The following is a 21,656-nucleotide window of genomic DNA, read 5'->3' on the forward strand; positions in this document are numbered from 1 at the left end:
AACAGAATCTGGAATCACTAGAATTGTCTACAGTGTTCATTCCTCACCAAAACGTACCAGACACGCAAAGAAATAGGGGAGTGTGACTCTAACTCAGAAACAAAAGGCAGTCAGTAGAAACCCACTCTGAACAGGGCCAGATGCTGGATTAAGTAGTTAAAGACTTCAAAGCAGCTATTATAAATACGTTCACAGAGGAAAGCTCACCAGAGAAATGAGACTTCAAAAATGGAGATTTTAGACTTGAAAAGTGCAAAATTAAAAAGAACAACTCAATCTTAGGTGAGGATAAGAGAAGCACTTTAATTTCACCCTCAGTATCTTTTTGTATTCTTCGAATTTCTCCCACTAGAATATAGGTAAATGTGTTTTGAGAAAAAATTCTCATATAGTTCCTAGTTCTGACCATAGGCAAGTTATTCAACCTCAAGTTATTCTCTGGGCCTCACTTTTTCTCATTTATAAGATGAGATTGATATGACTGATATTTTTTTTTTTGAGACACAGCCTCAAGCTGTCGCCGTGGGTAGAATGTCGTGGCATCACACTCACAGCAACCTCCAACTCCTGGGCTCAAGCGAGTCTCCTGCCTCAGCCTCCCAAGTAGCTGGGACTACAGGCGTCCGCCATAACACCTGGCTATTTTTTTTGGTTGCAGCCATCATTGTTGTTTAGCGGGCCCGGGCTGGAGTCGAACCCGCCACCTTAGGTATATGTGGCTGGCGCCTTAGCCACTTGAGCCACAGGCGCTGAGCCGATATGACTGATATTAAAATTCTATTCTACTGATCATATGTATAATGAGATGATCACGATCATTCTTTTCATTTCACAAATGAAAATGTTATCACACTCAAGAATAACAAATTTAGTAAAATCACATATATGACATATGCATATAATTCCTGCCCACATAGTAGAAGTTTCCATCCCTTTTCCTGATTAAAAGACAGGGGAAATATCAGGCAAGGGAGAGTCCTGTGATACCCCAGACAAACCTAGGTTCATCCCTGTGGTTAATCACGTCCTACCTATGTGACATAGGGCAAATTAAATCCCATCTCTCATTTCAGCTTCCATTTTTAAAAACAGGATTAAATATTTGTTATATAGTGCTATTAGAATTGTGTACCACTGGCTCGGCGCCTATAGCTCAACTGGCTAAGGTGCCAGCCACGTACACCTAAGGTGGCGGGTTCGAATCCCTAGCCCAGACCCGCCAAACAACAATGACGGTTGCAACCAAAAAATAGCTGGGCATTGTGGCGGGCGCCTGTAGTCTCGGCTACTTGGGAGGCGGAGGCAGGAGACTTGCTTGAACCCAGGAGTTGGAGGTTGCTGTGAGCTGTAATGCCACGGCACTCTACCCAGGGGGATAGCTTGAGGCTCTGTCTCAAAAAAAAAAAAAAAAAAGAATTGTGTACCACTAATGTAATGATATGATATCACATATGGGTTCAACAAGTCAAAGGCAGGTGGGTTTCGTGGCTGGGAATGCACATGTGCCATTACTGTTCTTTCATATTGTACTTAACTTTCCCTAGTCTATTAAGCTCTGAGGTTTGGTTTTATAGGAAAAAAAAAAGGTAAAGATTGAATAAGTAAAGCAGCCGGGCGTGGTGTCTCATGCCTGTAATCCTAGTACTTTGGGAGGCCAAGGCAGATGGACTGCCTGAGCTCACAGGTTCGAGACCAGCCTAAGCAAGAACGAGACCCCATCCCTAAAAATGCCAGACATTGTGGCAGGTGCCTACAGTCCCAGCTACTCGGCAGGCTGAGGCAAGAGGATCACTTGAGCCCAAAAGTTTGAGTTTGCTGTGATCTATGACACCATGACATTCTACTGAGGGCGACAAAGTGAGACTGTCTCAAAAAAATAAAAAAAAGACTTAATAAGTATGAAACTTAATACAAATTTGTTACTCCTTCAATCTGTGCTTGTCTCCTGAATTTCAAAGAGGTACCAAGAATAGATTTCTGTTACTAAATTTAATTTACTAAATATTAAAGTAAGAACAATAGACCTGCAATCTGCTTGATGCATTTAAGATGATGGGTACTTTAGAAGCTATCTGAATTGCTTCAAGTCAATTAAATGGTATTCAATAAATTGCTAGATTAATTTTTGTAACAGGAAATACTCAAATGCATACATATTCTAAAGTATGTAATTCATTACATACTAGCAGCTATATGGAAATTTAGCTTGACTGTTTATCAAGATGTATCTAGAAGGTCAATGCTCTTCTCGCTTTATCCCAGAAAAAATCATGATAGACCAAGGTTGAAAGACTGACTCCCTCTAAATGTTTCAGGAAATCAGAAGGAAGACCAAAGACAACAATTTAAAAATCTTAAATCTTCTTAATCAGAAGATAAAATTAGTTTACAATGCCTCTATAATTAATCTGATTAAATCAGGTAAATTAACTTTATGTGGCAATAAGCAAATTAATTCATTATACTTAGTACACCATGCTTAAATATAATGAACTCTCACTTTAAAAAAAATTTTTTTTTTTTTTGAGACAGAGTCTCACTATGTCACCCTCAGTAGAGTGCTGTGCCATCACAGTTCACAGCAACCTCAAACTCCTGGGCTTAAGCAATTCTCTTGCCTTAGCCTTCCAAGTAGCTGAGACTATAGGCAACCACCACAACACCCAGCTATTTTTTGTTGTTGTTGTTGTAGTTGTCATTGTTATTTGGCAGGCCCTGGGCCAGGTTTGAACTCACCAGCCCCGGTGTATGTGGCTGGCATCCTAGCTGCTGAGCTACAGGGGCCGAGCCTTAAAAAACATTCTGCAATTCACATTTTATAACAATATTTATGAGACATACATTTCCTCAGAGAGTTGAGTGAATGTTGAAAATACCTTGGTTTCCAGGATCTTAAGAAGGTGGTCCAGTCCTTGATTGTCCCTTAGCATGATCCGGAACTCCTTATCAATTGTAATAATACCTAAGGTTTTAAGAGCCAACAACTGAATAATTGGATATTCTGACTTCAAGAGCTCCAATATAGGAGGGGTTCCATTTAGTTCTTGAAGTGTAATTCGACACTGAAAATCCTGCCAGGAAACACAAACGATCAAATTAGTGATTTTAAGCAAAATCCAATCTTAAAAATGGAGAAATTCTATTTTCTAACAAAGAAAATATTATAATTTTCCCATCTTTTATTACAGGTTCCCCTCCAAAATAACTCACAAACAAAACTAAACAGACTTTCAGCTGAGAACACAAAAATATTCATTTTAACACTACAGATGTTTTCAAAACAGGAAACATACCTAACCTACAACTTTGGCAATATCCATTGTTTCTTTATTGTATAGCAAATCCCTATTCCTATAAATAGCATTACAATGAAATCTATGCATAATGGAATTCTTTCACACTCTGATATACTGTTTCAAATAGTATTTGATAGGATAAAATGATGGCACTGATTCCTTATTATCTTCATTCAAATGGATTGTTTATGATGTACCTCTCTGCATGCAGTGCTGTTGGCAGGCCCTGTATATGCAAATCTATAACAGGTTTAGTTCAGATACGTGACCTTGATTTAAGACATTTACAATATCAAAGCATCATTAGTTTAGACAAGTAGTTTTGCATGTGTGTCTATGACGCATGAGTGAGAGTGAGGAGGTGGGTGGTCAGGATCAGTAAGCAGTAGAGAAAACAAGCCAAGAAGCCATAAAAAAAACTCCCAACTCTGACTCTTAAGTCGTGACATCTTTAATCAAACTGTGGTAAACATAAAATAGCAATGAATGTGGAAAAGGCCCCTTACAACGTAGCTTTACCCTGCTCATCCTCCAACTGATCTCCACTATTTAGCTTCCTTTAAACATAAATGTTGTAGGTTGCTTTTTCTTATGCGTCGAACAGTGTTCCCACCACCACAAAATATATGTTGGAGTCCTAACCTCAGTGCCTCAGAATGTGAGGTTGCTGGAAACAAGGTCTTGGCAGATATACTTTATTAAGATGAGGTGATGGCCCCAGGTGAGGGTGGACACTTCATGGTGTCCTTAGAAGACTGGTGCCCTCATAAGAAGAGAGGTGATAGAGCAAGAGATTGTCAGGAAACAGCCATAAGCCAAGGCCAAGGATTGACGGCCACCACCAGAGTCTGGGCACGGGTGAAAGAAAGATTCCACTCAGTGTCCTGGGTAGACACCTTGACCTTGGACTTCTCGCCTCCAGCACTGTGACTGTCTATAATTTGAAGCCACTCAGTTTGAAGTACTTTGTAGTGCTTTGTTAGTACAGAGTACTTTGTTAGCCCTAGGAAACTAATATACTGTAATTAGCTTAGTGCTTCTGTCACTAAAAATTGTGGATGGTAATTATTTTCATTTAAGAAAAATATAGAGCTAGTTAAAATGGTGTTTTGGTATTTTCAGCTGCTCAGTCTAAAGCTTATCAAACACATGTGGTCATTGGTGAGGAACCTGAGCAGGAAAAGCAGCAGGGAAGGCCACCCTGAGTGTCAGGGAAGCTGGGGGTGGGAGGGTGTGCAGTGTTGGAGGGTGGCAGGGGGGAGGACAGCCTGTGAGGGAGGGGAAAGCAGGCAGTTTCTCACAAAGGAAAACAGCACAGGGAGGTAACAGCTTCCTATTGCAAACACTGGATTCTGTTGAGTATACTCAAATCACTAGGTTTTTTTAACCAATAAATAATGAGTCTAATCCAAAATCTTGGTACACTGACTAGGGCATATATTACATCCAGTGTGCTCAGATCACCAGGTAGATTGATAATATGTAGCTGCCCATGATCAATTTGAATGTTAGATTTCCTGTTTCAGAAGAAGTACATTTTGTCTAGTCTAATCCCACCTTAATTTGCTTGCCATTCTGTTTTTTTTTTAAGTAGAAATACAGTTCTAAAATACTTTTTCATGGGAGACAATTACTTTCTAAAATGTGGAAATTGAGGCTTGACGCCTAGAGCTCAGTGGCTAGGGTGCAGGCCACATACATAGGGGCTGGTGGGTTCGAGCCCAGCCTGAGGCCTGCCAAACAACAATGACAACTATTAACAAAAAAAAAGCCAGGCATTGTGACCAGTGCCTGTAGTCCCAGTTGCTTGGGAGACTGAGACAAGAGAATCACTTAAGCCCAAGAGTTTGAGGTTGCTGTGAGCTGTGATACCACGGCACTCTCCTGAGGGTGCAGTAGTAAGACTCTGTCTCAAAAAAAAAATTTTTTTTTAAAAATGTGAAAATTGGCTCGACGCCTATAGCTCAACCGGCTAAGGCGCCAGCCACGTACACCTAAGGTGGTGGGTTCGAATCCCCAGCCTGACCCGCCAAACAACAATGACGGCTGCAACCAAAAAATAGCCGGGCGTTGTGGCGGGCGCCTGTGGTCCCAGCTACTTGGGAGGCGGAGGCAGGAGACTCGCTTGAGCCCAGGAGCTGGAGGTTGCTGTGAGCTGTAATGCCACGGCACTCTGCCCAGGGGGACAGCTTGAGGCTCTGTCTCAAAAAAAAAAAAAATGTGAAAATTGAGAGGTATTTATACAAGCCAAGAAGATCTGATGATACAAAACAGGTGAGTTTTTTAAAGCTCTTCTTTTTCTTTTTAACAGGAAAATAAATTCTGTAGTCAGATTTTGTCAAAACACTTTCTAGAAATTAATCTTACCTGTACCAAGTTGTAAATACATTCAATAGAATTCTTCTTTACATCCGGGTCGGGGCTGCCCAGCAGCCTGATGAGAGGCTCTAGTCCGCCTTGTTCAAATATTTGCATTTTGCTGGTGTACTCTGCAGACATGTTTGCCAGGCAAAGACTAGCAAACTCGTGGATAACTATTTCTTCTGTATAGCAAATATAAATAACACTGCATGATAGATGCTTATTCAACCGCTACTTCAAATGTTTGAAAAGCCATAGCTCTACAAATCATACCTTGCTTAGAGCTTACCTATTTTTTATAAACTCAAAATTGAGCTGTGTTTGAGAGATTTGAGTGACAATTTATAATTCATAGTTCACGAACTATTTTCAATGTGTAATTTAATCAAATGTAAAAAATAAACCAGTTCCTTTTTTTTTTGAAACAGATGTGGGACGCAGAGTTACCTTCAGGAGCCAGCTGGGCGATGACAGCACTCATGACATCTAACTCCCTTAACAATTTTTTAACCTCATCTACAAAGGCAGAAACAGAATATTAATGTTTATTAATAATTATAATGGCAACAGCTATTGAACACTCCCTCATGAGATAGGTAATATTATTAATATCTAATTTTATGGGTAAGAAAATTGAAGCTCAAAATCACACATTAAGTGGTGGGGCACAGGTTTCGGTCAAGGTCAGTCTGACCCCACACAAACCCTAACCTGTACTCCTCGATCTTGAGCTATACCTAGTACCTTCCAAAACACTGGGAACAATAACCATAAATGTGCAAAACACACCTAGAACACAGTTACAAAAGTTGAGTTACTGTGCCCTACCCTTCTTTATTATATAAATATTTTTGTTTGTTGGTTGGTTTTGCTGGGAGCATTTTTCTTTAATTTTGATTTTAATAAAACTGGTAGGGAATGCAGATAAGAATCAATCCAGGTTGTTTGAACTAATACATGATTGTTTACATTCCTTTTGAATATTACAAATGATAAAAATGCTTAAAAATAAGTTTATTGACTTTTTCAAAAGCACACTTTTGTCCTATTGATATTAGTCTAATTGAGGTTAGACGGGTATGCCAAGGTGCCAGGCTCTGACCTCAGTTCCGCTACTAGCCACCTGCATGACTTGGGGCAAGTCACCGAACCCTTTGAGGTGTCTTTCCTGTTTTTAAAATGAGTTCCACAAGAGGTATTACAGAGTACCTTTGTTTCTCAAATTCATTATATAACATAAGAAATTTTAAAATCCTCCCCTTTTTTGGTCGAAAATTTTCCCTGTTTTTGTTTTATAGTTATACAGTCAATATGGCTCTAATATGGAATTATTATATAGACAGCCCTTGATATAAATTTATGATTTATATGATTACCACCTTATCCAACTTCTCTATGCCTCAGTTGCCTGAATGTAAAGGAAATCATAATACTATCTGGCTCACAGAGCTGTTCCTTAGGATTAAATTATTAAACATATAAATAGCAGTTAGAACAGTGCCTGGCATGGTGTGAGTGCTATGTAAGTGTTAACTAGGATTATTATCATAATCTGAGTTAGTAGGACATCCACCCACCATGACTGTCTTCCTCCTGCTGCTATCTCCAGATAAAACATTCCCAGAGCTCCTGCCTTACAACACAGCCACCATCAGAGCTCCTGCCTTCCCCTAACTACCCCTACAGAGCCCCCTCTGCCCTCAGCATTGCAGGCACTGTCAGGCACAGGCTCTGGAGCTGAGGTTGTAATGTCACAGACCCACACACCTCCCTTTCCTCTCCTCTACCCTCCTGCATTCATAACTGTCTCTGAAGACATTAATGCCACAGTCCCTGCTGGACACCACGGAATAAAGAGACCTCACTGTCATTACCCATGGTCTAGGAAAAGTGGTAGAAGTAGGGGAAGGGGAAGGAATCTATGCTTACATTTTATTTACACTATAGTAAGATGGGGAGAGTGGAATTATCATGCACCATAATAATTATATGTTTACCCTGGAAGCCTGAGGTTCATGCTAGAAATCAGTCACCACTAACAGTGTCATTTAAAATTTATTATAAGTTGAAAAGCTTTTATCAGTTGGCTCAAAATCTACCATTATGACATACAGAAATAACAAGGAAAACATACACTGTTCCTAAGTCAGAGACTGACTTTATTGGCATGGTTTCCAGTCAAAGTAAAATTCTAATAGATGTAATAGCATATTTTAACAAAAACTATTACAGCATATTAAATATATGAAAATATTCCAGACAAGTAATAGGTCTCATTTAAAAAGTGAATATAAGGACCAGGTACGGTGGCTCACACCTGTAATCCTAACACTTTGGGAGGCCAAGGCAAGTGGATTACCTGAGCTCATGAGTTTGAGACCAGCCTGAACAAAAGCGAGACCCTGTCTCTAAAAAATAGCCAGGCATTGTGGTGAGCACCTGTAGTTCCAGCTACTGGGGAGGATGAGACAAGAGAATCCCTTGAGCCCAAGAGTTTGAGGTTGCTGAGAGGTGTACTGCTCTACCAAGGGCGACAAAGTGAGACTCTGTCTCAAAAAATAAAAAATAAAATAAAAAGTAAATATGTATCTAAACTTATTTTTGGCAAAATGTGGTTTGCAATTTCAAAAAAAGTCAATGTATCAAAACTCTTTACTCTGGGCTTCATTCCCTATGATACATATACAAGGTTAGACAATTAAGTTTGCAAACTCATCCTAGAACTTGGACTAGGCACTGGCATCAGTGCGTACCTTTCCAGGGGAAGTACTTCCAAGGTGACTACAGTGATATTAAGCAAGGAGGTATGTGGCACTTTGTCTAGGATGAGTTGTATGTAGCACTTTTTCTAGGCTGAGTTTGCAAACTTAATTGTCCAAGCTCATATGAAGTAGAAGCAGGTAAATACCATATTAACTCAAGGAAAAAGCTATTTTACTTTTGAGAGAAAATGACTGATCTCCCAACTGTTAAGTCTGGAACATACTACATCACCAACTTTGAGAGGAGTTTCTTCATGGATATATTTGTATATATTTTTATATTTTAAAAATTGTCCTTAAAATACAAAAGCATCCATGTATTGCATTACACTGATTTAACTTTTCTGTTAAAGTCAGTTTAAATACAATTAAAACAAATCCCTTAACATTAAATTTGAAAGAAAGATAATACATTACACGAGATTACTTGATTATTTTAAGACAACGATACTTACTATTAGAAGCCAGGATTCCAAATATCATAGTAGCATTTCTTCTTACGGTTTTGTCTTCATGGGTAAGCAATTTAGTTAAAGGTTCCACAGCTCCAAGTTCAAGGAGGGTTGCTTTATTTTCCTCACCTGACACCACAGGTAAAATAAAAGCATGTGTGGATATCACTGACATTATCAAAACTCTTCACTATGTAATTCAAATTTACTTGCTGTTTGCCTTTCATGTTCCTCTTGGCTTCTACTCATATTTCCCTCAGAAGAAAGGGAGGGCACAGTAGCCTGGACATCTCCTGCTCACTCTTCTCCTTGTGCTTACAAAGCTGGTCTCATCTCTTCTCCAGTTCCGACCTCCCTCTGCACCTGCTCAGAGGGGTCTCTCCTGATCACCCTGTCAAATGTTGCCCCCACATCTAAGTCTCTCTGACCTCTCTTCACCCTGCTTTATGTTCATCATGCTACTTACTGACCTCTGTTTTGCTTCCCTATCCCATGAGGATGGACACTCTGCCTGCCCTGTTCTCTCCTGCCCTATATCCTTGGTGCCAGTGCTGATTATGTAATAGGAACTTAATGAACACTTGCATAATTAATGAGTTCTAGATTTGTGTAGATTCAGTAGGATTTTCTATGCAATATATATATGATATGGTTAATTTATGTGTCAACTTGACTGAGTTAAGGGATGCCCAGACAGCTGGTTAGAAGATTATTTCTGAATGTGCCTTGGAGGGTGTTTCTAGAAGAGATTAGCATTTTAATCAGTAGAAGATGTGCCCTCCCCAATTTGCTGAAGGCTTGAATAGAACAAAAGATGAAAGAAAGAAATTCTCTCTTCTTGGGTGGGTACATCTATCTTCTTTCTGTTTGGGGCCTCAGGACTCCAGGACTTGCACCAGCAGCTTGGGTTCCCAGGCCTTTAGACTCAGACCAAATTACACCCCTGGCTTTCCTGTTTTCCAGCTTGCTGATGGCATACCCTGGGACTTTACAGCCTCTGAAATCACGTGAGCCAATACCTATAATAAATCTCCTCACATATATCTATAAATGACCCACTGTTCAGTTTCTCTATAGAGCCTGTAGTGATATAATATAAAAGATTATACTAATAAGGCAAACTGGGATGGGGTATATGGGAACTCTTAATACCCACTTATGGTGGGAATTCTCTATGAAAAACCTTTCCATAGAAACTGATTTTTAATGTTAATAAATTCCTAATTAACATAATTTTGAACCATATTAGTTTTACAGAAAAATCACAAAGATAGTGCAGAGATTCCCAGGTAGCCCAGATCCAATTTTCCCTATTATTAATATTCCACATTAGTATGGTACATTTTTTACAAATAGTGAACCAGTGATATATTATTAAGTCCACAGTTACTTGGGTTTCCTTAGTTTTAACCTAACATCTTCCTTCCGTTCAGGAGCCTGTCCAGGTTTCCTATATCAGCTAGTCATAATGTCCCCTTAGCTCCTGTTGGCTGAGACAGTTTCTCTGACTTTCACTTTAGATAGCCAGGATAGTTTTGAGTAGTATTGATCAGGTATTTTGTAGAATGTCCCTGAGTTGGGATTTGCCTGATTTTTTCGAACTCATGAGCTCAAGCCATCCACCCACCTCGGTCTCCCAGAGTACCGGGATTGCAGGCATGAGCCACCACAACAGGCCAATATATTGTACTCTTTGGAAAGGTGCCACTAAGTGCACCCCACACCTAAACAGTGAGAAGTTATATTTTACCTCCTTGAGGGCAAAGTATCTACATAAACTATTTGGAATTTTTCTTCATGGGACATTTGCCTTTTCTCTTTTTTATGTATTCAACCACTTATTCATATTGGTATGGACTCATGGATATATATTTTCTACCCGGGTTACAATCCAATACGACTTTCTTTTCTTGCTCAGATTGTTCCAGCTTTGACCACTGGGAGCTCTGTGACACTTCACAACTTTTTAAGCTACAATGAGATCTTCAAAGTGACTTTTCTACCCAGTGATTAAATTACTTCTTCAGATGAAGTTAGACAATTAGGGCCACATGTTACTTTCAGGGGAAGCCTAGCATGATATTCTGGTCATCTTAAATAATTCATCTGACAGGAAGTAAGTAAAAGACAAGTGAGAAGAGTGCTCACTATGTAGTAAATATTTTAAGAAACTGAAGAAGCAGAAAAAAAAACTGGAAAAACCCAAACCTTTTAATGCAAATTTATAAATGGCTTCACATGCTTTAACCAAAATTTCTTCTTCTGAAGACTGAAGCATTAACACCACGGTCGCTGCTTTTTTGCTTTCGATTGTTAATGGATCAAACTGAAAGGCAGAAAGAAAAATATTACCTTCACGTACGTGCTTTAAAAAGCACATCAAAAAAGAACGGCATCTTCAAACTTAAAGAGAACACAGTCTTGCAGAAAGAATGTGGTCATTTCCTTGTAAGGACATTATTTTTATTTTAAAAAACATCATTGTTAGAGAAGCAACTGTCAGCACTGGTGGCTTGGAATTCCTGGGATATGGTGGGAAGAGCAGAACGTTTTGGAGCCTAACAGATCTAGTTTCTCAGTTCAACTGCAGGGAATTGAACAAATTTCTCATCCTGAATGTCAGTGTCGGTTTCTGTGTAATGGGGATCAAGGAGAGGATTCAAGATCAGGTTATGTACAGCACTTTGCACCTTGTCTAGCACATAACAGACATTCAGTAAATAACATTTATTAGTCTAATTCTTAGTCAGTACATAAGAATCCTTGAGCACTTGCATATATTTGATGCCTTAACCATCTCAATAATCAATATCTGCTTTCCAACCACTAGATTCTAGAAAAGCAGGGATTGCACATGTGAAATAATGAAAAAGGAATAGAAAAGAGCATATAAGATGTTAAACTGGATTAAAATCAGAACAGGGAAAATAGTAATATAATATAAATAAAAAGTATAGGGCTCTGAGAAGACCTCTACCGTGAGACCTAGGAATTCATGGGTAACTCAAATGAACAATGACAAATAACCACTAAAGGCTTTCTGTGGGCAAGGAGAAAATAAATAATATGATTTTTCTTCTATGTCCAGAGTCTGGTAAAGGAGTGAGTTCTGTTTATGACAGAGGAAAAAAATTGTATTTCAAAGCTTTTGCTTGTCCTTTTTGTTGGCTATTCCTATATGGACATCTTACTATGTTACAGGACATTTTTTAAAATGTGATGGTTAGTTTTAGGTAGAGAATGGAGAGAGAGATTAGTCCGCATAAGGAAATATAATTGGATGACGTCAAAAGAGTGAAGGGAAAAGAGAAGACGGCAGTAAAGAATGACCGGAAAGGACTTAACCAGAATAAAAACTCCCCTGGAGGAAAAACGGCTGCTGGATTTCAGGACAACATTGTCTAACATCCAAATTAAAGTTGCTATTTGTCTGTCTCTATTCTAGAAGCTATAGAAGTTACAAAAGTCTTGTTTGTTCTCAAGCCTCTTACACTCTTTCTGCAGAGACAAGTTTTCAGTAAAAGTCTGCTTTATATTGGCTCGGCGCCTGTGGCTCAAGCGGCTAAGGCGCCAGCCACGTATACCCAAGGTGGCAGGTTCGAATCCAGCCTGGACCCGCCAAACAACAATAATGGCTGCAACCAAAAAACAGCCGGGCGTTGTGGTGGGCACCTGTGGTCCCAGCTACTTGGGAGGCGGAGGCAGGAGACTCGCTTGAGCCCAGGAGTTGGAGGTTGCTGTGAGCAGTAAAGCCATAGCACTCTACCCAGGGAGACAGCTTGAGGCTCTGTCTCAAAAAAAAAAAAAAAAGTCTGCCTTATATATGAGGCTGCTGGCACTGGTGAGCTTCCAGTGGCATGACCCAGTAAGAAAAGGTTCCTCTAGCAGAGCCAAGAGCAAGGGCTGGGACGCTGGCTGCAATACTGATCAGGAGAGAGTGAGGTCCTGGAAATCCACAGAAATCTTTTTTTTTTTTTTTTTTTTTTGTGAGACGGAGCTCAAGCTATCCCCCTGGGTAGAGTGCCATGGCATCACAGCTCACAGCAACCTCCAACTCCTGGGCTCAAGCAAGTCTCCTGCCTCAGCCTCCTAAGCAGCTGAGACCACAGGCGCCCGCCACAACGCCGGCCATTTTTTGGTTGCAGCCATCATCATTGTCTGTCAGGCCCGGGCCGGAGATTTGAACCCGCCACCTTAGGTGTATGTGGCTGGCGCCTTAGCCACTTGAGCCACAGGTGCCAAGCCCAGAAATCTTAAGAGAGGACTTCTGAAAGACCCTGGGGATCAGGGCTTGAGAACCACCTTATTTGGTATTAAAAGGTAGCCCCACAATGCCCCAAACCTCATATTGTCTCCCCGACCATGGCTTTTTTAATCTGAAAAATTAGGGAACTGGATTATTTTATATCTCTTCCAGATAGAAAATTCTAAGATTTCTATGAAGTGTAAAACATATGGCAGAGACAATAAATATTGTGATAAGGAAGGGCAAATTAATTTGAACTGAGGTAAATTCAGAAAGGTCCGTGGAGGTGGTAAAATTCCAGATATGATATGAAGAATAGGTAAAATGGGATAGATTAAGATAGGGAGGAAGAATATTCAAATGGGGAAAATAACACTGGGACAGTTTAAAGTGCTTAATTGTGATGGATAAAATATTAGCTTGACCAAAAAGAAAATTACAGTACAAAGCAGGAGTAATACTGAATAGTGTGGAAAGATAAAACTTCAGCAAATGACCTACACCTTTTCTCACTTTTTACAGAGGACAATTAAGAAAGCTTCAAGGAAAAGAATCATGACCCTAGAAGTTTATATCTGGCTGGGTTATCATTCATATGTTCAGGCATTCGCAAAATCAGAAAGTATATCAACCATTCACTCCTAAACAAATTACTCATGCAAAATCTCTAGCCCAAACTGGGGAGGACCAACACTTAAAAACAGTAACAGTGGATCAATAAACATAGTAAACTTTACTGTTTACTGATCAATAAACTTTACTGTTAAACTTGACAAATATTGATAATGATGTGGTGAATCATAATCCAATTCTTTTTTTTTTGTTTTTTTCTTGAGACAGAGTCTCACTATGGCACCCTAGGTAGAGTGCTACATCATCACAGCTCACAGAAACCTCAAACTCTTGGGCTTAAGTGATTCTCTTGCCTCAACCTCCCAAGTAGCTGAGACTACAGGTGTCCACCACAGTGCCCAGCTATTTTTGTTGTTGTCATCATTGTCATTGTTATTTAACAGGCCTGGACTGGGTTTGAACCTGCCAGCCCCGGTGTATGAGGCCAGAGCTCTAACCACTGACCTAAAGGCACCAAGCCCATAATCTAATTCCTTTTTTTTTTTTGAGACAGAGTCTCAAGCTGTTGCCCTTGGTAGGGTGCTGTGGCGTCATAGCTCACAGCAACCTCAAACTCTTCAGCTTAAGCGATTCTCTTGCCTCAGCCTCCCATGTAGCTGGGATTACAGGCATCTGCCACAACACCTAGCTACTTTTAGAGACAGGGGTCTTGTTCTAGCTCAGGCTGGTCTCGAACCTGTGAGTTCAGGCAATCCACCCACCTCGGCCTCCCAGAGAGCTCGGATTACAGGCGTGAGCCACAGTGCCTGGCCCGCTTGCTGAGGATTTAGTTACTGTTCTCCAGCTGGCGTGTTCACACTTGCACTGGACACGCTTCATTTCACTGAAGTGTTTGCAAATGTGACCCCACTGGAAGGCCTGCCCTGACCTAGAGTCGACTTTAGTAGCTGGGTCACTCTCCATACCACATCCCACTTTATTTTTCTTCACTGATCTTATCACTGCTTGATTTAGATCCTTATTTGTTAGTTGGCTGTTTCTTTTACAGACTGCCTTGGTGCCTGATGTTTGTTTTCTCCCCATCCCAATGCCCACTTGTGTATGGTATGCATTCAATATTTGTCCGATAGATGAATGGATTTCTCCAGGCAAAGGACCATGTTAATTCTCCATCTCTATTACCTAAGAACAATACCTGGGATTTGGGTGTACTCAACAAATGCCTGGAAAGGAATAAAGTGCCTCTGAAAACTGTTTTTATTCTTACAGCCTCAGTGGGCCTTAACTGTGTACTGTCTACTCATGTCTAGAAAGAAGGTTCTAAACCTAAGGTTGATGATGAAGACATCAGTAGGCTCCGGGGGTGCATTCTCCCCTTGAAATTGTATAAAAGATTTGGAGTGCATTTTTACAGGAAGAGGGTCCACAGTTCCCATCCTATTTTCATAAGGCTCCCTGGTTGGCCCCCAGGGAACCAGGGAGAACCCCAACCTTAAAGATCATCTTTACCGCTTACAGAAGCTTCCCTAACATTCCAGCCAGTTACCTTCTCTACCAACCACATTCAGAAACGATTTCCCTCCCATTTTAGAATATCAGAGACCTCTAATGTGTCAGTATTGATAAAGCTGATTTTATTATAGTGCAAGTGTGTGAATAAATAGACCAGGGTTAAGTGTAAGTATGTTGTGATATCCACAGAGTGACTACAAGTCTCAAAAGAGTAGGGCACATGAAAATACCATTTAAATATTACTTAATCTTTCTTCGATGATTTAGAAAACACCTCCATATTTTGCCATATCTCCTGTTCATCAAGGAGAAAAAGGGATATGAGGCACAAGAGGCTTAAAGGGGATGCCTGCGACTGTGAGAGTCACAGTCTAAACAGCTGCCAGCGGAGGAGAAATACCAACGTTTGGCAGAGAACAGAGACACTTGGCATAACATTTGTTTCTCCTACAGAGCCCACAGCATCATAGTAATTTTTTATTAAAAAAGGCGCTGAGAATACAATGATAGCTATAACAGAATGCCTCATGACTGAATAAATAATACTGCACTGTAATTACATATCCCATCTGCTTTCTCGCAAGGAAGTCACAGTCACCAACAAGCTCGTTGAGAAATTATAATTTCACACTCTGCCCAAAATGAATGATAAAACAAAATTATTTCCCAAAAGAATGAAAGAAAGGGGAAGCATCTTGGCTATGCTTTGAATTTCAGGCTCAGCCAATTAGAGAGACCATTGACTTACAGAGATATTTCTATATCTCTGGGAGGGAAATAAAAGTGTCAAGAATTGTGCTGTCCAATAGAATTTCAATGATAAAAATGTTCTAGGGAGACTCCTGTGGCTCAAAGGAGTAGGGCGCCAGCTCCATATACCAGAGGTGGCAGGTTCAAACCCAGCCCTGGCCAAAAAAAGAAATTTTAAATGTTCTAGCTCTACGCTGTCCAGTACAGTAGTCACAGGCCACCAGGGGCTCCTGAGCTCTTGAAATGTAAGTGATATGACTAAGAAACTGAGTTTCTTACTTTTTTAATTATTAATTTTAATTATTATAAATCTAAATTTCAATAACCACATGTGGCTAACGGCTACTATCTTAGACAACACAGGTCTAAAAAAATACAAAATGATGAAGTTGAACTCAGTGTAAACAGATCATGATAGATGAGTGATTTTTATGGTGCTAATAAGTACAAATAAAAGGTTTGGTGTTTTTTGTTTGTTTGTTTGTTTGTTTTTACAGAGCTCAAGCAACCTACCCTTCTTGGCCTCCCAGATTGCTAGGATTATGGGCATGAGCCACAGCACTGGCCTTTTTTTAAATTTCTAAGTGAATATGTTTACCACAACAGTAATCTCAGATCATGAGAAAGAGAGAGAGATCGATCATAGGAAGAAGTGGAGAACATCCGTGTGATATAAACTTTTAGCAGAGAATACCCAGACATTTTATTAAAAATCTGCTAAAAGGTCTAAAGGTTAAAATGAAAATAGCTAAAATGGTCTTTAGTTTATGTAATAACCTGAATCAAGTAGCAAACTTTCAGAGTAAGATGAGCAAGCTGACCATTATCCACGCAATTTTATATAGGTATATTATTCATAAATTTATATTTTTAAGTTAATTCATGGTACTTTGTTTATCTGTGATAAAAGAGAATGTCGGGGGGGGGGGGATGTCCCTATGATTCTTCCTTTATTTATTTTTTCTTTCCAGAAAGGATTTTACATTTTATTTTTCTTTTTTTATTGTTGGGGATTTATTGAGGGTGATTCATCATTTAAAAAAAAAAAAAAAGGCCATAACAGTGTTATGGGTCTATGACAAAGAATTAAAGGTTGAGTTCTGAGATTGAGGAAAATCAAGCCTCAGGGTACATTCACACTCTTCAAGTAATCAGACTGGTCACCCAGGTTTCTATTATCGGCCTTGTCCTGGCTCACTACCCGCCATACTCCACTTCCCATGTGCTCTTCAGTACGGATAGAAAGTAATGATCCATTAACAAACCTGTTCAGTTAACTTCATACTTAATCACTAAGATTCCAGGGCCAGCTCACTATCTCTTATGGATTTAGATACTGTGGATTTATCCACTGGTGCTCAATCACCTATGAAATACTAAGAGGATACCATTTCCATGTTTGCAAACTCAAACACCTGACCACAAATCATGATGGCCACACACCAGATCTCTGGGAGCTTCAGTGCCCGCAGGTCTTCTGAAGCTGAAGTCCCTGTATCCCTCGACAGTTCATACAGACTTGCGGGTTCCATGGAAGGATGAACAGTACCCTCAACCACATCATTAATGTTCACATTTACTAAGTTCTTACCTAGTGCCAGGCACTATTCTATGTATCTTACTCACTGCTGTGAATGGGTAGTCCTGTGAATTAAGTCTTCACTGTGATACACAGAGGTTAGGAAATTTGCCCAAGGTCAGAGAGGCATAAGTGGATAATGGATAAGTGGATAATCCAGTGTGGATTCCAACCTGGGCAGTACAGCTCCAGAGCCAACACTCTTAGTCACTGGATACCTTGTCCTATACAAAATATTGCCTAAAAGAGTCATTTCTGTCGGGAATCCTTTTATGCAATCATTCTACAGTAAGCCTGCCTGCCTTGTAACAAAACATAACGACCTTTTGATAAGACACAGCAATGATTGGGAAAGGAAGGATACAGTTGTACTGGTCATTCAAGTCCTATCTTTTCTACAACTGAGCATCTTCTTAAAGAGCATGTCTTTTATGAGAAGGAACTATAGATCAATAAACCATATATGCATATGTAAACGTATGTTAGAACAAGGGAGAATATTCAGAAAGCAAAGGGAGCTTTTTGTTTTAATCCTATTTCCAAACACTTCTCTTGCTGTCTCAATTATCTTTTTTAACCAGTAGACCAAAGACTGATAAAAATTAAAATGTGAGCAGGCATGATGGCTCATGCCTATAGTCTTAGAACTTTGGGAGGCCAAGGCAGGAAGATTAGTTGAAGCCAGGAGTTCAAGACCAGCTTTAGTGAGAGCAAGAGGCCATCTCTACAATAAATACAAAAATTAGCTAAGTGTGTTGGCCTGTGCCTGTAATCCCAGCAACTCAGGAGGCTAAGGCAGTAGGATCACCTGAGCCCAGGAGTTTGAGGTTGCTGTGAGCTATGACGATGCCACTGCACTCTAGCTGGGGCAACAGAGCAAGACCCTGTCTCAAAAAAAAAAAGAAAAGAAAAAAATTAAAATCTTTGGAAACAGTACTTCTAGGAAACATAAGCTGCAAATTACCATTAGTGACAGAGAAAAGTTTATTTTCTTAAGTAGTTATATATCTTTCTTTAAATCTGGTTTTAATTTACAATTTAGAGAACAAATTTTTCATAGACTTTAAAGAGGTATATCCTGGAACAAGTGCCAAGATACTGTAAGATACTGTAAATTGTGGCATACTGCTTTGAGATAACAAAATTTTTAAGGTGGAAAAGAGGTTTGCTATTTTAACATAACTCCATCAGCTTTACTAATATAAAGTCAGAATAAGAATAAGGAAAAGATGAAAGGCTCTTGTGAAAGGCAACATCAATAGTCAGGGACCATGGTTAAAGGGGTTAAAGGTTACACAGGGCTTTGGCTGCCTCCAAGGCTGCTATGAACTCAGGAAGCCAGTGCTGTTATTTTTTTCATGCTAAGATTGCTCATCCCAAGTTCTCCATTGTGTCCCCAAGGATTAGAAGTATAGAGGGCAATACCAGCAAGATATTGGAAGGTTATAGAGAGTAAATTAGATAAATATATCTAGTGTTTATTAGTCCCTTAATTCTAAATTTAATCAGAACGTGTTTGCCAAGTCCTGTGTTCATGAGTCCACTTCCTGCTAATAAGATGCAAATAATGCTATTTGGCAGCAAAAAGTGGGGTAATGTGAAACTACGATGCAATGGAAAAAATATTAATAAGAGAATCTGTAACATTTTAGGAATACGTCCAAAGGAAAGCAGCCAGAACGATGAAGCATCATGAGGACACAATGGCAATCTCTGAAAAGCCTTCCTGGACCTGGGCAGACAGGCTCTTCAGTAGCTTTTGTTTCCAACTGTATGGAAGTATCATACCTCCGTGGTTGCATACCTAGGGGTGTGTGGGGTGTGTGTGTGTGAGTGGATCTGACACAGAGTCCAGAGCATTCCCATGATAATAGATCTTATTTACAGAGTGCTAATTATGTGCCATGCACTAATAACTTCATGTAATTTATTTTAATTCATACAACAACCAAAATGAATCAGATATTACAATTACCACTTAAGAGGTAAAGAAAAACTGAAATGACTTGACCAAATAGAACAACTTGGCCAAAATAACATAGTTGGTGAAGCTGGCTCAAAGCCCCACATTAAACACAATGCTCCAAGGCCGTGGGGGAGATTTCTGCAGGAAACTTGGTTTCCTCCAAACTTGAAATCCTGTGAGTCTGTGGACTATGTTTACTTCTTCTCTATTCTTATTTTGCCTCAAAAAAGTAACACCAAATGTCTATTTCAAAATAATATTCTAAACTGAAAATTGTCAAAGGTCATTTTTCATTTTTAGTATCATTTTTCAATAATTGACAAACTTTAAAGAGAGGAGATAAAACCATGCTTTTAAAGAGAGGGAAGAAATTTCTGTAGTGGGGGATGCATTACTTAGCATTGAAATGGAAAAATATGATGATTCCCAAGCTAGTCTCTCTCTGTCTCTTTTTCTTTTTTTTTTTTTTGGACAGAGCCTCAAGTTATTGCCCCGGGTAGAGTGCTGTAGCATCACAGCTCACAGCAACCTCCAACTCCTGGGCTTAAGCGATTCTCTTGCCTCAGCCTCCCAAGTAGCTGGGACTACAGGCCACAACTCCCAGTTATGTTTTGATTGTAGTTGTCATTGTTGTTTGGCAGGCCCAGGCTGGATTTGAACCCACTAGCTCTGGTGTATGTAGCTGGCGCCTTAGCTGCTTGAGCTACAGGTGCCAAGTCCCCAGGCTAGTCTCTTGACAGAACTGGAAAATACAGGACTTCTCCTGTCCAAACGGTCATTACCAGACAACCTCATAGACATATGTAATAGCTTATAGCATAACTTCTAGTTATTTTTGAAAATTCACTTGGGTAATTAACATTAATGAGAGATTGGCAAATGTGAAGTATTTAACAAACTATTTATTCATTAACTAGGCTATAAACATGCCATCCACACACTGGAAAAGCTAATAATGACTCTCTAATTGTGCTAATTATATAATGACAATGTTGTAAATGTTTGTTTATATAATGTTAGATTCCTCTGACTAATCTTATCATTAGTCAGACTTTGGACTTCTGCCACTATGTATTCATGTATATACTGCTACATGCCAAACAGTGTGAACAGTTTATTCATAAAACTGGTTGTTAAAGTGCTACTAGTATTCAAATCAGAAACTTACCACATCCTTAGGAGGGGGTTCTACTTCCTTCTTTATCTTTTTACCCATCCTGGAAGAAGATGCAATGACTTGTTAAAGTGTCATTTGTGCATATTTTGTGTACAAACTCTCATTATCTATGCCCTTGGAGGAGGTTTATTTCCCACTTTATATTTTTATCTCTTAAAAGATATGCAAGACCCATAGAAATTTTTGCAGACGTACAAATATGTTACATATATCCCTATGTCAAATGCTACAACTTCAAAGGAATTTATTGACGAGATTGTTGAACATTAGTCCTGGCTTTCAGTTTGGAAAGGAGGTGAATATATTAGTGATGCAACTTTTACCTAAGCTCACTTAGGTTGAGCTTGAGAGACTCAACCCAAGTTACTTTTGAGATCCACAAGAATATTTGCACTACAAAGCCAGGGATTGTTGTCTGTTTTCTTACAATGACCTATCCTAAGCACCTATAGCAGTGCCTGGTACACAGTGGGAATTCAATATTTATCAAAATCTTCAACTCAATTTTTTTTCCTGGGAGTAACAATTTTTTGTGAATGGTATACAAGATATCCCAAATCTGAATCAACGTTTGTCATTTTCCCAAATAACAAAATGTTGCTTCTAATATAATCCATAGCTCAATACAAAAGCAATTGAGAATCTAAAGAGACATACTTGGGAAAACCAAAGTTACACCCTTTTTAGCCTCCTCTAATATGTCCATGTCTCTGTAGTTAAAAAAGTCCAAGGAAGGATACTGGGTTGACATACTCACCAAAAGTAACTCAACCTGGGTACAAAGAACTTTCCAAGATATGGATGCCTGTTAGAATAACCCCAGATATCTTTCTAGTTTTCTCCAATGAGAGTTTGTGAGATTATGTTTAGCATCAGAAAAATCTCAGATAATCTATTCTAGCCCCAAGGAAATTACCTTAGCCTCAAGAGAAACCCTGAGAAGTAGAAAACCCTTGCAGAGAATCTACAATGTCAGGGTTAG

At 39.4% G+C, this 21,656-nt stretch overlaps 1 protein-coding gene across 3 annotated transcripts in view; it reads right to left on the reverse strand.

The window, feature by feature from the left end:
• Positions 1-20,717, reverse strand: part of ARMC3 (armadillo repeat containing 3) — an 82,334-nt gene extending 61,617 nt beyond the window's left edge. For 2 of the 3 annotated variants that reach the window (XM_003786757.3, XM_003786758.3), the window contains exons 1-6: positions 20,666-20,713; positions 11,080-11,197; positions 8,875-9,000; positions 6,105-6,173; positions 5,664-5,839; positions 2,877-3,071 (exon numbers count right to left, since the gene is read on the reverse strand). In XM_003786757.3, coding sequence (XP_003786805.1) covers positions 2,877-3,071; positions 5,664-5,839; positions 6,105-6,173; positions 8,875-9,000; positions 11,080-11,197; positions 20,666-20,713 — 732 coding nt within the window. Of the gene's footprint in view, positions 1-2,876; positions 3,072-5,663; positions 5,840-6,104; positions 6,174-8,874; positions 9,001-11,079; positions 11,198-20,665 lie in introns of all 3 variants that reach the window. The other variant, XM_003786759.2, reaches the window with a different exon arrangement.
• Positions 20,718-21,656: the final 939 nt, after the last annotated feature.

This window comes from Otolemur garnettii, unplaced genomic scaffold (genome assembly GCF_000181295.1).
Source record: "Otolemur garnettii isolate 467f Iridium unplaced genomic scaffold, OtoGar3 scaffold00019, whole genome shotgun sequence".
Lineage (NCBI taxonomy): Eukaryota > Metazoa > Chordata > Mammalia > Primates > Galagidae > Otolemur > Otolemur garnettii.